At 44.3% G+C, this 15673-nt stretch overlaps 1 protein-coding gene across 4 annotated transcripts in view; it reads left to right on the forward strand.

The window, feature by feature from the left end:
- Window positions 1-15673, forward strand: part of VPS13B (vacuolar protein sorting 13 homolog B) — a 667453-nt gene that overhangs the window by 509338 nt on the left and 142442 nt on the right. For 3 of the 4 annotated variants that reach the window (XM_056124953.1, XM_056124949.1, XM_056124950.1), the window contains exon 35: window positions 10929-11324. In XM_056124953.1, coding sequence (XP_055980928.1) covers window positions 10929-11324 — 396 coding nt within the window. The remainder of the gene's footprint in view (window positions 1-10928; window positions 11325-15673) is intronic. The other variant, XM_056124951.1, reaches the window with a different exon arrangement.

Raw genomic sequence — 15673 nt, forward strand, 5'->3', positions numbered from 1 at the left:
GCTGTCATCCACACAGTCCAGGCCCAGCTGTCACTAAGTGAGTGATCCCGTATAAGATGTGAATCGTTGAGCCTCCATACTTTTGTCTACAAGAGTATGATTCTAAGATCCTCTTAGGCTCTAAAGTGATGGCTGTGATCCCTAACAGGATTCTCCACCTTCTCCCAAGCACCACGTTTATGTCCAGTATAGCATCCCAGTCATGTTGCTCAGCATTGGAAACACAGTGATGAGCAAAAGATAGTTCCCTCCTCTCAAGAAAAGCACATACTCTAGTAAGAAATGGAGAACGTGATGAGCACGTTAGCGACAGGAGTTACTATACCAGTGAAAGCTAATGGAATTCCGTTACAGCTCTCATGGCATTCTCTGAACTCATGAGGGAGGCAGATTTTAGGGAAACCTCTCTGAATGTGGCTTCGAGCTGAGTTCTACAGGATGAGCAGGAGTTAGCTGCCGAGGGAAAGCAGGGTGGGTTTCTGGAAGCGAGTGGGGTAGAGTCAGATGCTGTGGGGAGGGGGCATGACACAAGGAAAGAGGTGAAAGGAGGAACGTGGGGCTTCTTGCAGGAGTGCAAGGGTGCTGTGGTACAGGAGGAACCCGGAGGGAGAGACAAGAGGCCGGGACCCATGACCATATTAGGAATTTTAGGATTTTTATCTTAAAATTGGTGGGGAACCACCGAAGAGCTTTAAAGAGGACAGAAGTGGTAGAGAAGTGAGAAGTGTGTGAGTGTGTGTGTGTGTGTGTGTGTGTGTGTGTGTGTGTGTGTAAAAGAGGTTTTATTTGCATTCTGAACAAATGACTGTGGTTGCAGGGCAGAGAATAGAGAAGAGAACCAGAGAAGATACAGAGGACCAATCGGGTTCCAGAGTCGGGTGACATAATGATTAATGAGAAGAAATTGGCTTAGGGACAGGTGGTCCAACAGTCAGACGGTGGGGGTGGGGGGGTGGGGGTGGAGGGAGGTGAGGGGAGAAGGGAGTGAAAGGATTATAGCCAGCCACAAAGTGGCCAGTGTGTAGGTTGGGTTGATGGGGCAGGGTCAGTGGAGGCTGCACAGAATTTAAGCATGACGGCTGGGTCCCGCACGGGCTCCCTCCACAGCTGTGCTAGGGAGTGTGGACTGTCGGCCATAAAATTCCTAGGTCCCCGCTCTCAGTAGTATCCAGGGATGGAATCTTTCAGGCCACATTTCAGCTGAGCTCCAGAGGGAGGAATCACTGCACTCGGAAGTGTCCCCAGAGCTCTCGCTGTCCCTCTCTGCCATGAGAGGTCAGTGAAAAGCACCAGGGCCCGCCTGGTTCCCGGTCTCCTACTCTCAGCCTCAAGCACCAGGAGAAAACCTATTTTTACTGTTCAAGCCACACAGTCCCTAGCATTCTGCTGTGGCGGCGTGAGCTCACTGAGAGATGGGTCCTCACCCTATTTCCTGAGCAGGCAGAGAGCACGTTGGCTTTGTCTGGGAGATGAAGGGGAGAGTCTGGGTTCTGCCTGGGACATGCTGGATTCTGGCCATTGCACAGATGTATCGGGAACACACAAGAGAACCCAAGACTAGTGTGGGGGGAAGGAATGTTTGTGAGTTTTTGCTTAGATGCTCTTTTTTTGGGAGGGGGAGTTACACCTGGCGATGCACAGGGTTACTCCTGACTTTGCACTCAGAAATTACTCCTGGCAGTGCTCAGGGGACCATATGGGATGCTGGGAGTGGAACCCAGGTCTGCCGCATGCAAGGCAAATGCCCTACCTGCTGTACTATCACTTCAGCCCCTTAGATGCTTTTCTAAGACATGGACATGGATTTATGACTCAGAGAAATTAGAAAGGAAACAGAAAAAGTTTCACCTTGACAAAACCCAATCAAATGTAAAGGTCAGTAGAAGAAGGACAGGAAAGGGGAATCAAGCAGGAAAATCTGGGGTCTACAGTGTCAAAGAAAACAAGGGGAAAGGGTGTCCAGGAAGAGAGAAGAAATGGGCATTGTCCAAAAGTGGCCTGAGATAAAGGTGGAAATTGAAAATAGCAAATGTGTGACTTCCCTGCCAGACTAACTGATCTGGTTAAACGAAACAGGCTAAATGAATCTGATCTAGAATGCTATGAAAGGTCACTTGAAATTAAGGTCTAGGATTTGTTGTTGTCTTGGGGTCACACCCAGCAGTGTCCGGGGTTTAGTCCTGACTCTGATACAGATCAGTCCTGACTGGGATCCAGAGACCCAGTGTCGGGGACCCAACCCAGGTTGGCCACATAAAGGCGAGCATCTTGCCCACTGCTTTTCACTCCTGCCCCTGGATTTAATTTTTATGATAAGAGACTTGAGTTTCCTAATGTTCAAAAGGCAGCAGGAAGACTTCAATTACAATGCAAGTTGGATAAAAATAAGGTAGTTTCCTTAGACTGAAGGAAGGAGAAGAATCCAGCAACTGCCTCTGGCCTATGGGTGTAGATTTACACGTTGGTAAGCGATAGCACAGCGGTAAGGTGTTTGCCTTGCACGCAGCCAACACGGCCGACCCGAGTTCGATTCCTCCGCCCCTCTCAGAGAGCCCGGCAAGCTACCAAGAGTATCTCGCCCACACAGCAGAGCCCGGCAAGCCACCCGTGATGTATTCGATATGCCAAACACAGTAACAACAAAATCTCCAATGGAGACGTTACTGGGCCTGCTCGAGCAAATCGAGCAAAATGAAATACAGGAACATTTAATAACTCTAACTTCCTCTGTGAGCCTAGAAGCCGGGTCAGCCATTGAAGAGCTGGGAGAATGGTGTGAGGGTTTGGAGGTACTTGATTTGAAATCGCCTCCCCGTAAGACTCTCATACTCCAGCCTTGTTCTCCCATTGGTGCCTTTTTCAAACTTCCATTATGGAAACCATGAACACATGTAAAAGTCAACTGAGGCAATAAAGAACTTATGATGGGGTGGGGGAGGGGGAGGTGGCTAGAGTGATACCACATTGGGCTGCATTTGCCTTGCACAGGGCCAAGTTGGCTTCCATTCCTGGCCTCCCACAGGGTCCTCTGAGTCGGCCACGAGTGATCCCTGACAGTAGAGCCAGGAATCAGCCCTGAGGATGGCCAGGTGTGGTCTTCCCCCCAAAAGGTGCTTATGGCTTAGTTGTGAATTTGTGACCATTATTGTTCTCTGAGTTTCCCTATTTCCTCTCTGCATCTTTTTTGAGCAATAGGCCATGCACCATATTTTATCATACATAACATTTCAGTACGTCTCTAAAATATAATCATGATTCCACTTACAAAACTAAAGCTAAGATTCTTCAGGATCATCAGATGTCTGTTCAAATGCCCACTTATCTCATATAATTTATGTGGAGTTGTGTGGTTTCTGTGCATGATTTTTTTTTCCTAACCAAGATCTCTTTAAGGTCTGCACATCACCATTGGTTGGTGTGTCTCTCAAATTTCTTTAGTCCCTTGGTTTCCCCCTCTGTCATTTTTCACCTCTTGCAATTTCTATATCGAATTAAGTAAGTAGTCAGAGCGTGTAGCATTTTCCAGTTTGGACCTTACACATGCCCTGTTCTATTTCATGCATATAAATTGACAGTTGCCTCTATCTAATTCAGGACGTGTGTGTGTGTGTGTGTGTGTGTGTGTGTGTGTGTGTGTGTAGCTTTATAAAATGATGTTTGAATGTTTATTTTTTGTAAAGTTAAAGTTAACAATTATTGATTCTTGGTGCCTGGATGAGTTAGAGATTGCCAACAGCCATTTTTAAATTTTACCAGTGCTCATTCATAGGTTAGTGGGGATATCTCTATAAAGAGAAACACTCTTGCTTTCCTCAATATTGTTTCTCTAATAAAGGCAAGATGGAAGTTTAATTCTTTCCCTGTATTTTCCTGTTATTCTTATAATGAGTTGGTTTTCTCAGGGTGTGGGGGGATTTTTCACAATGTATGTTTATCATCTAATCGTCTCATACACTTTAAATATCTCACAGTTTTATTTGTCAGTTATACCTTGGAAAAACTAGGGGGATAGGCAGGGATAAGTTGGTTCTTTAGCATATTCCAGTGGTGGCCAATTAGTTGTTGTTTGGTATTACCCTGAACTCATTATTTTTAATAATTTCAAACTGTCTGACCATTGGCAGCAGGAACCTCTGTAAATTGGCTACTCTGATACTTGTAGGCTTCTTTCCTTCTGGAATCCTTGCTCCCTTATCTCAGAATAACATTTGGCTCTTCCCAAAAATCAGATTCACTGTCTCCAAAGAAAAGTATTTACTATCACTGAGAATAGCAAAGAAAACAATAAAGACATAATCATGCTTAGCTCTCTGACTACTTTGAGAATAGTAGAAAGGGAGTTAAAAAAAAAAAAAGACACGGATATACTTAACATTCTAGTATGACTCCTTAAAGGGAGAGAAGTCCATTTAGGTGAGTTTGGTGTAATGCGATAATTTCTGAAAAGGCATATAGAACCTTCCAGCCAGAACTTTACTGCTGTGACTTTATGGCAAGACAGTCAGTGTGTGATCAGACATGCACTATCAGTGGGCCCATTGTGGTAATACCTACATCCCCTTGATTAGCACCACGAATAGTGCCAGCAGAGCCAGTCAAGGACATGTGTCACCTCCTGTTCCAGCAGACCATGGAACATGGTGCCCAGGAAAACACCAGTGCCTGCCACCCTGGGGACCTCCCCCTCCCGCCTACAGTGAACACATGTGGCTTTCATGGTCCGGGCGTCTTTCCAGGTTTTCTGCCTTTCACACCATTGGACAGTAGGCCTTCACTGTGTCTATTAGCATCATGAAGCCCTTTGACGTGAACACTAACCAAGCTGAACTTGAATTGATGATTTGAAAACAAAGCACTATGACCAAATAAATACTGTTATTAGCATTAGCATTATTATCTATAAATTCAAACTTGCCTATAAACTTGATGTATTTTGCTTTTATGTCTGTAAGACGGGACATTTCCCATTCCTGCACCTGACCCTTATCTACCCATGCACGCATGGTCTTCCAGGCAAGGCTTTCTTGTCTTTAAAAAAAAAAAAAAAAAAAACCTTTGTCTCTTATAAATAAAATTTCCAAGCACTTAACAAAGAAGTTTTCTTTGGTAAATGTTTTGATTGGGGTCTAACAAGCCATATTGAATCCATTGGATTTTGGGTAATAGATTTCAAAATACATCATAAATGTAAGTAATATGATGACTAATGGGTCAAGGAAAGTTGGAACATTTTAAATGAGAAAATAGCTGGAACCATTTTCAGGAAACTTTTCCAATTGGTGCTTGGTCCCCTCACAAGGTGTGTGTTAACGTACACTAAGGGGAATTGCCTCTGGGACTCGAACTCCCTCTCTGATTTCATTATTATAGTGTGACTCTTTTCCTTTCACTGTTAAGTCATCTGCTAGCGTGATGGGTGCATGGAGCAAGGATATTTATTTGTATTTATCTAATCTCCTTTTAACTCCATAGTTATTCCATCATTCTATTTCCTGGTAGCTGTTCAGAAAGTTTTGAAGGGTAATTAGAATCCAATAATTGACAGGCCCGGCTTTATTTGGAAACTCAAAGATGGAGAATGTGTTCGGGGATGGTGAGAAATTTGATCTGGCAGAGAAATAGATGACTCGGCAGGAAGATTCGCTATTACAGCATATTCCTAAAATCTAAACTTTGAAAGCAATCCATTTATTAAAGTTCAGTGAGGGATATGAGAAAGCTCTGAGTCCTTTAAAACAAGTCTGATAATAATTGGAATAAAATTCACAGGAACAAATCCATCTTGGTTCTTTATCCAGTTATAGTTTCAGTTTTTGTAAAAAGTATTTGATGTAGTTTCCATTATATCTCTTTTGGGTAAAACTTTTCTAATCCATTAATCTTTGCATCTTAATGGTGAATATTTTGATCTGTATAATGAGTTAATGCTTTTCATCATTTTTTTTAAATTTTTTTTTTAAAAAACCTGAAATAGAAACTTAAAAGACCAGAAAATACATTGCTCAATTTTTTAATTTGGGTGTAAAAATACCAAACTTCTTTGTTTCATGATTTTTCCCATTGAAAAAAATATCTTTTTGTCATTACCAAGCTGAAAATATTTACAGTAAAATCACTTCTACCAAAATGTTATCTAATTTGACAATATGAAAGCCTGGAGACACTGTAATAAAGGCAACAGTGCATTATTAAATATGACCATGATGTTGTGATTTTAGCTGAACAAGTCAGCTAAATGACTTCCATGTATTCTGTTTTTTCTCTCTCTCTCTCTCTCTCTCTCTCTCTCTCTCTCTCTGGCATTCCACTGGTTTGGAAATGCCTGGTTTTACCATGTAGCCCCCTTTCAACTCTGATTCTTTGACTCTTGTTCCAAAAGTGCTGATCAACTTGCCCAAAGGGGACAGTTTGGCCTCTTTATTTATATAGGATGAAGGGGGGAGGGGAGATAGGACAGCAGGTCGGGCACTCACCTTGCACACAGGTGATACCACATACGGTCACCTGAGTTCCACCATGAATGATCTCTGAGCACAGAGCTAGGATAAGCCCTGAGCACTTCCAGGTGTGGCTCCCAAAAGAAGGCAAAGAACAGGGTGTATTAGGCAAAGAATGTGCTATGGCGCGTGAGGGGAGGGACTCCAAGCCCCTGAAAGCACCATGCTCTGAGCAGCCCTGTGTGGAAGGGCTCCCATGATACTCAGGACAGCATGGGGTACCAGGGCTTGAACAAAGTTGGCTGCATGAAAGGCATGCACCTTATCCTCTGTATTAACTGTCTGAACCAGGTTGGTTCCTTCTTATACTGCATATGAATGAGGTTATTCAGTGTTCGTCTTTCTCCTCTGACTTACTTCGTTTGATGCCCCCTACTTCCACCCATCTGATTGCGAAAGACAAGGTTTCATCATTTCTTACAGCTGAGAAGTATTCGGTTGCATGTAATATAGCACATCTTTATCCATTCATCTGTCTGCCTTTGTTTTGTTTCCAAATCTTGGCTATTATAATTATGCTGCAGTACATACATGCAGGTGTGAATATATCTTTTTCTAAATCTGTTCCTTTTTTCTTTGGATATATTCCTAGGAGTGGAATTCCTGGATCATGTGGTTGTTTGTTTTTAATATTTTGAAAACCTGCCATACTATTTTTCATACATTAGACCAGTTTACATTCCCAACAGTTGACGCAGGGTGCTTTTTCTCCATAACCCCACCAGCACTTATTTCCAGGACTTTTCATTGTAGACCATTTTCACGAGTGTAGATGGTATCTCATTATTTCAGTTTGCGTTTTCCTGACAATCAGTAGTGATGGATATTTTTTCTGGGGCATATCAACATATATTGCTAGTATTTTTTTTTAAATTTTTATTAGTGAGACACCATGAGGTACAGTTGTAGACTTACAAATTTTTGTGCTTGGGTTTCAATTATACAATGATCAAATACCCATCCCTCCTCCAGTGCCCATTTCCCACCACCACGGATCCCATTATCCCTCCCACCCCCCATTCCCCCCATCCCACCCTGCCTCTGTGGCAGGGCATTTCCTTTTGTTCTCTCTCTCTTATTGGGTGTTGTGGTTTGCAAAAGAAGCATGCTGAAAGTAGACTATAGATCAAACATGATATTGCTAGTATTTTGATAGGAATTGTGTTAAGCTTATTGATAAATCTGGAGATAATTGATGTCTTTACTGTGTTGAACCTTTCAATCTGTTATATATATATATTATATATATGTATGTATGTATAAATCTATTGAATTCAGTCTTTTTTAGTAGAATTTTTCTGTTTTTCAGCATATTTGTGTCTATTTTACTAGGTTTATATCTAGTTATTTTATTTGAAGCTATTATTATAAAAATTTTTACTTAAAAATTTTATTCCAACTCTACGTTGCTAGTTAGTAGAAACTTGGTATTTTTAGTGTGGTAGACTTGTATCCTAAAATTATGTCCTAACACATAAATGTTAGGAGTTTTTCTCATGTGTTATAAGGCATTTTCTATATGGACAATCCTGTCTGATAAATAGACATCACTTTGTTTCAGTATCCTTAAGATTATGCAGGCAAGAAGAGTAATATTAGACAAAGAAGTAACATGGGCACAGACTTAGAGGCATGAGATAGCAAAGGTTGGGAGATGTGGACTCCATATTCTGGAACGTCTAGTGTGTGAAGTGGGCAGCGATGGCACATAAAGAAAGGAAAGACCATTTATTTATTTGGTCTTTCATCCCATTAAATAGAGGAACCCATTAAGAAGGTGTGAGCCAATCAGGATCACGTTTGACACAGAACATTTGGCAATCACTCTGTGCAGACTGGATTGGAGAGACCTGGTCTCCATAGAGAACCCAGATAGACAGATATAGACAGGCTCCGGCATAGTTATAGTTATAGTTATAGTTATAGTTGTAGTTACAGGCTTCAGCATAGACAAATGCCAGAGCCTGCAACTATAAAAACAAAATGGTAAACAATTTAGGAGATTTTATAATGACTGAGCAATAGCAGAGATATGGAAGGAGAAATGGAGAGAATGCCGGCAAGAAAGAGATTGGATTCAAGCACTATTTGGAAATAAAATTTGATAGAGCCTAACATCTGAGCAGATGGGGACCAGGAAAAGAGGGGATAAAATGAGTGAAAAGGTCAGGTTTGAGCATCTTAGTAGAATCTAGACCCAGTCACAGGAGTTATGGATTGTTCCACATAAATTGATTTGATAAGCTTAGGGGGATTCAGTTGAAAGAAAAACTTCACTCTTTTTTGTCTCCTTACTTCATTAAATACTCAGCACTTCCCACACTTAGGTGCTCCTGCACTCCAAACAGTGCCACAGTGGGCAGTACAAGGTGTCTGGCAGCTGCCAGTTCACTGGGCATGACAGATGCCGGAGCCTGTAATTATAAAAACAAAAAGGTATTTGATAATGGCTAAATGCGTAGGATATTCTGGAAACAGTACGTAAGAGATAACCATTAGTCAACCCCAGGGGTAAAGAGAGATTTTCTGGAAGAAATAATTCAAGGATTTAATCTCCAAGAATGAGTAAAGAGAGTGAGAGGTATAAAGTTGGGTTTTTGTCGTTGTTGTCTTTTGGGTGGTGGTTGTTGTTTTCTGTCGCTCTAGGACCATAGCAGGAAACCAGGCTCTATGTGGAGGCAGCAGTCTGCAGCTCTCCTCCTACCATTCCGGCCAACAACGAACCCTGGGTTCAACACCCTGTAGACATGGGGAGCTCCTTAGATGGGCCACTGAGCCGTTTCCATGGCTCATGGTCGATGCAGTCCACATGTGATGGATTCCAATAAAAGCACCTTCAGGATCTGGCCCTGACAGCTCAACAGCTGCGTCCTCTTTCTGCTTTAGCTTTGTTTTTCTCTCGTCGCTGTCACCTGTTAAGGCTATTCTCTCTCTCTCTCTCTCTCTCTCTCTCTCTCTCTCTCTCTCTCTCTCTCTCTCTCTCTCTCTCTCTCTCCCCCCCCTCCCCCTTCTCTCTCCTTCTCTCTCCCTCTCTCCCTCCCCATCTCTCTCTCATTGTAGTAAAAGGTAGTGTTGTTTTCTGGGACACCCCAGAATTTCGGCCTTACATGAAAGGAGGTGAAGGCAGAGTAAATAAGGGTGTGAGTGGTCGAACCATACAGACATTTTACCCTCCAGCCTCTCTCAGTAACCAAAAGTAAAATTAAAAATAAAAAAACAACCTGCAAATGTTGCTGGGATAACTGGGTATCATCATGCAAACAATGAATTTGGATTCCCTACCTCATCCAATACTCAAAAATTAATTCATAGACCTAGATATAAGGGGCAAACACTATATGACTCATAAAAGCAAACAGGTGTATTGGTTCAAGCTATAGTTTCCCTTTACAACACCAAGAGAACAAGAAAAATAATAAGCATATTGGGCATAACAAAAATTAAAATGTTTGTATTGCATAGGATGCCATAAAAAAAGCTGTAAAGGTAATCAACAGAACGGAAGAAAACATTTGCCAATATGGCATCTGACAGGGATTAGTATGTAGATTATATAAAGAAGTCAGACAATGCCAGATCCTAGCTATTGTAAGAAGTGCTGCAGTGAATGTAGGTGTGAATCCATGCTTTCAAGTGAGAGTTTCATGTTCTTTGGAGAGATCCCTGGGGATGGGACTCCTGGGTCATATGGTGACTCAGTTATCTACACTTTCCAGTGGGCAAGCTGGCTGGAAATAGGAAGCTCGGGGCTTGGCTAGACCCAAGGAAGAAGGCATGAGGAAATTAGCCTTTATAAAAGGTTGGTACTGGGAGAGCTTGGAGAAAAAATACAGTGGGTAAGGTGCTTGTGTTACACCCAGGCCACCCAGATTTGATCCCCAGCACCCCACCTGGCCTCTTGAGCCCCACCAGGAGTCATTCCTGAGTGTAGGAAAGGGAGGGAAAGAGAGAGGAGAGGAAGAGGGAAGGAGGGAGGGAAGGTAAAAATAAAGGCAGGGAGGGGAGAAGGGATAGGAAGGGAAGGGAAGAAAGGAGAGAAGGCAAGGCAAAGCAAAGCAAGGCAAGGCAAGGGAAGTCGGGGCGAGGCACTAGCGTTACTCAACAGTCCAATTTTGCGGTGTGCTGGCGATTCTGTCGATGCTGTGCTGGCCGTTGGCGCATCATTCTCCCTCGAGTGTGAATGGTGGCTCTAGTTTTAAGCTTAAAGGCCACTTAATTTTGTGAGGAGCAGAGGGTGAGTCTGTGATGATACATCACCACAGACAATTCCACAAGCCAAGACAGGGGTGCAGCAGGTAAGGAACCCAGGAGGAGGGTCCCCCCCAGCACCCCACACAGGTCTTGGTCCCCTTTCCTAGACGAGGGACGGGGCAGTAGAGGCTCCTGTGCCCCACCCGAGCTTCACCTGTTTCCTCCTGTTTGCTCCTATAGCAGACGTCAACTTGGACATAGCGAAGCCTTTCAAAGCAAACCTGAGTTTCACCAAGCTGGACCAGATGAGCCACTTCTTACAGAAGATCAGAAGTGCCCACATCCGAGAGACGGCCGGCCAGGCTGACGCCACCACGAGCAGAGAGGAGCCCCTGGCCCCCAAAGGCCACCGGAGAAAGTCCCTGAAGCCCAGAGCTGCTGGCGATGGTGGCCCCGAGACCCCTTTTCAGGAAACCCTGTGGAGAATCGTGTCCTGCTTCCAAAAAATCTCTGTCCACACCACTCAGATAGTGGTCTCCATGGAAACCATCCCGCACCCGCGGAAGCCATGCCTGACAGCGTCCTTATCGGCCCTTTCTGGGAGCCTTCACGTGAGAACCGCAGCCAGAGCCCCTGGTGAGCCCTGGAGGGAAGTGGGGGGGGATGGTGGGCACCCCAACTGCATGCGAAGGGAAAAGCTGTCCCGCCCTTTAGACCGGGATGTCTCTGGCTTGTGAGTGTTTAGCCATACTTCACAGCAGTCCTTTGAGTCCAAATGCCTGAGTACCCTAAACCAGTTTCCCAAAATAGGCAGTAAGGCCCCCTGGGGGGTTCTGGACTGATGTGGAGATGGGGGAGGGGTACAGAGGGGCAGTACCCTCCAACGCACAGAAGGTAAATTGTGCGGGGTGCTTAGTGGCTTTTTTCCCCCGAAAACGGAGTGATAAGCCAGATGAACTTGGGAGAACTGTCCTAAAACTGCTCCTCTCCCACTCCTTGGGGATTCTCATCCTGCCACCTTTATACCTGTGTACCCCTAAATTTCCTTTTACTGAGAATAGCTGTTGCAGACCTGGGGAATGTTAGGGTTTTTGGCCATTTAGCTCACGACGGAAAAAAAAACCAGTATCTCAGCTGGGTAGGTGTGCCACCCAGATGCCCGGGTTGCCCCAGGGGCAAAGGGGCAGCCAGAGTGGAAGGCGAACGTGGGGGTCCTGGGCCTCAGCAAGTTGCTGCATTTCCCTCCTTCCTCTCCGGGTTCCATGGCCCCTACGTTCTGGCAGAAGGCTGGCCAAGGTGAGAAATAGCTTCAGTCACAGACACTGCTACTGTACCCACAGGCACAGTGCCAGACAGTGGGAGATGTCTCTTTCCACTTGAGTTTGCAAAAAATCGGGCTAGCAGGGTTTGGGGGAGAACCGGCCGACACTGCCCTGTGCCACTTCATGGGCGGGCCTGTGCCCCTGGACCCCAGCAGCTGGTGACGGGCTCTGGCACGGACACTGAGGAAACACAGGGAAGGCGCTGGAGCCAAGCATTTGGAATCAGTGGCCATGTTTCACACCAGAAATCCTTGTGACCAAGCCAGGCAAGAGGACTATGTATTTTTTCTGTCATATTAAAGTTAGAGATGAAAAACGTAAAGGCCAAGGGATGGGAGAGGCTCTGCTCAGTGCTCTCTTCATCCTCATTTCTTCTTATTTTTTTTTAAATGTAGGAGTATTGCTATTTATTCAACCATTGATTAGGCTGATTGAATTGGGCATGAACTCCACCTTACTTTTTTTTTCCTTTTTATAAATTTATTTTTTGAATCATCATGAAAGCAGTTACAAAGCTTTTGAATTTAAGTCTTGGTCATACAATGATGAAACACCCGTCCATTCACCAGTTCCCATTTTCCACCACCAAAAGCCCCAGTATACCCCCCACCCCAGGCCCTCCCCCTACCTGTGGGGCAGATGATTTCCACATTACTCTCTCTCTACTTTGATCACATTCATTATTTCAACACCAGACCCACCATTGATGCATTTTACCCCAGCACTCAGATCTGCCTAAAAGGCAACCGTAGACCATTTGTTTTCTGTTGCTGATTATGGATAACATACGATGTCGCACGGCTGCATAGTAGCCGCACGATTTTGGAATTCCGAAATTTTAACAATTAAATATGGAGGGATTTCTGCCAAAACCTGCTGGGTTCCGATATTTGTTCCTGAGTCTCTGGGATCATGGCCATTAAGCAGCTTGATCAGGAGCCAGAAAGACTGTTCGTGGACGGCAACTCAAGGGTCTCCTTTGGGTGGGAGGAAAGGGCCGGCTCCACCCCCATTCTGTGAGTCCCGGCGTGTCTCGTCACTGTGGCCCAAACCTGACTGTCCAATGGCCTCTGGAGGATGGCGGCCACCAAGCCACCAGGGGGATCAGGCCAATGCACGAAACCTATTCCCACCTGGGTGGCCCAGCACTGGTAACCTACTGTGGGGACCGGACACATTTCTGCCAAAAACTGTTAGGTTCCGAGATTTATTTCTGAATCTCTGGGATCATGGCCATTAAGCAGCTTGATCAGGAGCCAGAGAGGCCATTCATGGGTGGAGACTCAGGGTCTTGTTGGGGCAGGGAGGAAAGGGCTGGCTCCACCCCTCCTCCCGTGAGGCCCCACTTGTCTTGTCACTGTGGGCCCAAACCTGACTGTCCAATGCCTCTGGAGGATGGTGGCCCCCAAGCTGCCAAGGGGGAGCAGCTGGAGGGACAGCACCCTTTCCCCCCGGGGTAGCCTGGCACTGGTAACCTACTGCGGGGACCAGACACTTTTCTGCCAAAAGCCGTTGGGTTTCAAGATTTGTTTCTGAGTCTCTGGGATTATGGCCATTAAGCAGCTTGATCAGGAGCCAGAGAGGCCGTTTGTGGGCAGCAACTCAGGTTCTTATTGGGGCAGGGAGGAAAGGGACGGCTCCACCCCCATCCCATGAGGCCCCACATGTCTTGTCACTGTGGGCCCATACCTGACTGTCCAATGACCGCTGGAGGATAACAACCACCGAGCCGCCAGGGGGAACAGGCCAAGGAACAGAACCTATTCCCACCTGGGATGGCCTGGCGCCAGTAACCTACTGCAGGGACCAGATGCATTTCTGCCAAAAGCCGCTGGGTTCCGAGATTTATCTCTGAGTCTCTGGAATCATAGCAGTTAAGCAGCTTGATCAGGAGCCAGAGAGGCTTTGCCTCCGGTTATGTAGCTGAGCCGGAGGTGGTTTGTGGGTGTGTCTCCCACATACCTATCTTTTGGCCGTTTACTTTCTTGGTAAACTTGGCCCCAAGTTGTTGGGGTCTGGCCAAAGGCACAGCAGCAATTTTGGGGTATCTAGAAGTCTGAAGGCACCATCAGTCTGCTGATGCACTCGCTTTCATTTCTTATTTTTATCATTTGCAAAACACGCAATTGGTCCCCCCTCAGAGATGCACACTCTGCCGAATGGGCCTGGCAACTCAGAGCCAGCATTGCTCAGCAGGGCCACACTGGGCGGGGCTGTGGAGCTGTGAGGCGCCAAGGACTAGTTCTGCATTCCGCCCTTTCAAGCTAGTCCCCGCACCCCCATTTTGTTTTTTCAGTAAACATCTCAAAATCCAATCAGAATTTCTCCCTGAACTATACACTCAAATTCCCATTCTAATTTTATGACTAGTTTTCCGCTTCATACCAGAAAACCTGTGCCCACTTCCTTTTATAGTTGTGCTTTTAAATCTAGTCAGATGCCAAAATTGAAACAATAGCTTGAAGTCAGATGCGCTTTACAGAAGTCTAATGTAGACATCACAATGCATGTGAACAGACCAAATCAAAGCTGAAGGTAGCCATGTATTTCGGAAGTGTAATAAACACAACTCTTATCTTCCCTGCATTTCTGCCTGTGCAGTGACATATTCAAGCAATTTTAGGAAGATAATGGAGTCAGTAAAATAAGTATAATTGCATGAAATAAGACTGTGTTAGATTCTCATACTGGTGCTGGCTCATTTCTAAGAGCTTGTAATTGAGAAACTACTACATTTTTCAAAATTGATTTTTAAGTAATATAACCTTATTAGAAGTAAAATATAAGCTTTTTATCTGTGTTTTTATCAATTTTTAAATTGCAGTAGCATTGCATTGCAATGTTGTATGTTTCAGGTCAACATCACTGAAAACAATATGGTAAATATTGCATTAAGTTTACCAGTTGAAGGACAGAAAAATATAAGCTTTGGTGAATATTAATTTTTTTGTATAGTCATTTTTCTTAAAAACTCAAGCCTTACAACTTGGATGAAATACATGTATGTACATTTCAAAGTATATTTTTGATAAGTGGTAGAGAAAATCCCCTCTCTCCCCCCCCCAAAAAAAATTCGACTTTTTTGGGTACTCTTCAAGTGACATCATTTGACATCCAACCAAAATTATTTTATAGTCTGTCTTTGAGCTCAAATGGAGTTAATGTCAGATTTTTATAGTTGGACTCTAATGCAGAAATACTTAACTGTGTCTTTGATTTTATAGTTTATATAACTATTGTGACCATCTGCAGCAGCTGCACTTTTCAAATTATTTGCTGAACCAAATTGAGCACAGTGACAAAAGTAGTCATCTCAGATGTACTATTAAACAGAGAAAGAACAAGGAGCATTACCCTAGCACCGTATAGCCATCTGCTGTACAGATGTTATTGTATAGAATGACTTAAGATAAAATAATTGTAGAAAATTTTCATTAAAACCTCAACAATTTGCACTTGTTTATGCGAATCTGCATAACTCCCCAATGAGACAACACACTTGGGGTTTCTTTGGTTCTCACTCACTTTCTCTTTGATCCTTTTTGATGTGCTGACTTTAATAAACACAGTCAAAAACGCTGTGCAAAAACATCATGGAAAAATCTACAAAGGAACAATTATAGCCGCAGAAACTACTCTAATCCCTAACTTACGCAAGCTATT

The sequence above is a fragment of the Sorex fumeus genome, unplaced genomic scaffold (genome assembly GCF_029834395.1).
Source record: "Sorex fumeus unplaced genomic scaffold, SorFum_2.1 ptg000053l, whole genome shotgun sequence".
Taxonomy (NCBI): Eukaryota; Metazoa; Chordata; class Mammalia; order Eulipotyphla; family Soricidae; genus Sorex; species Sorex fumeus.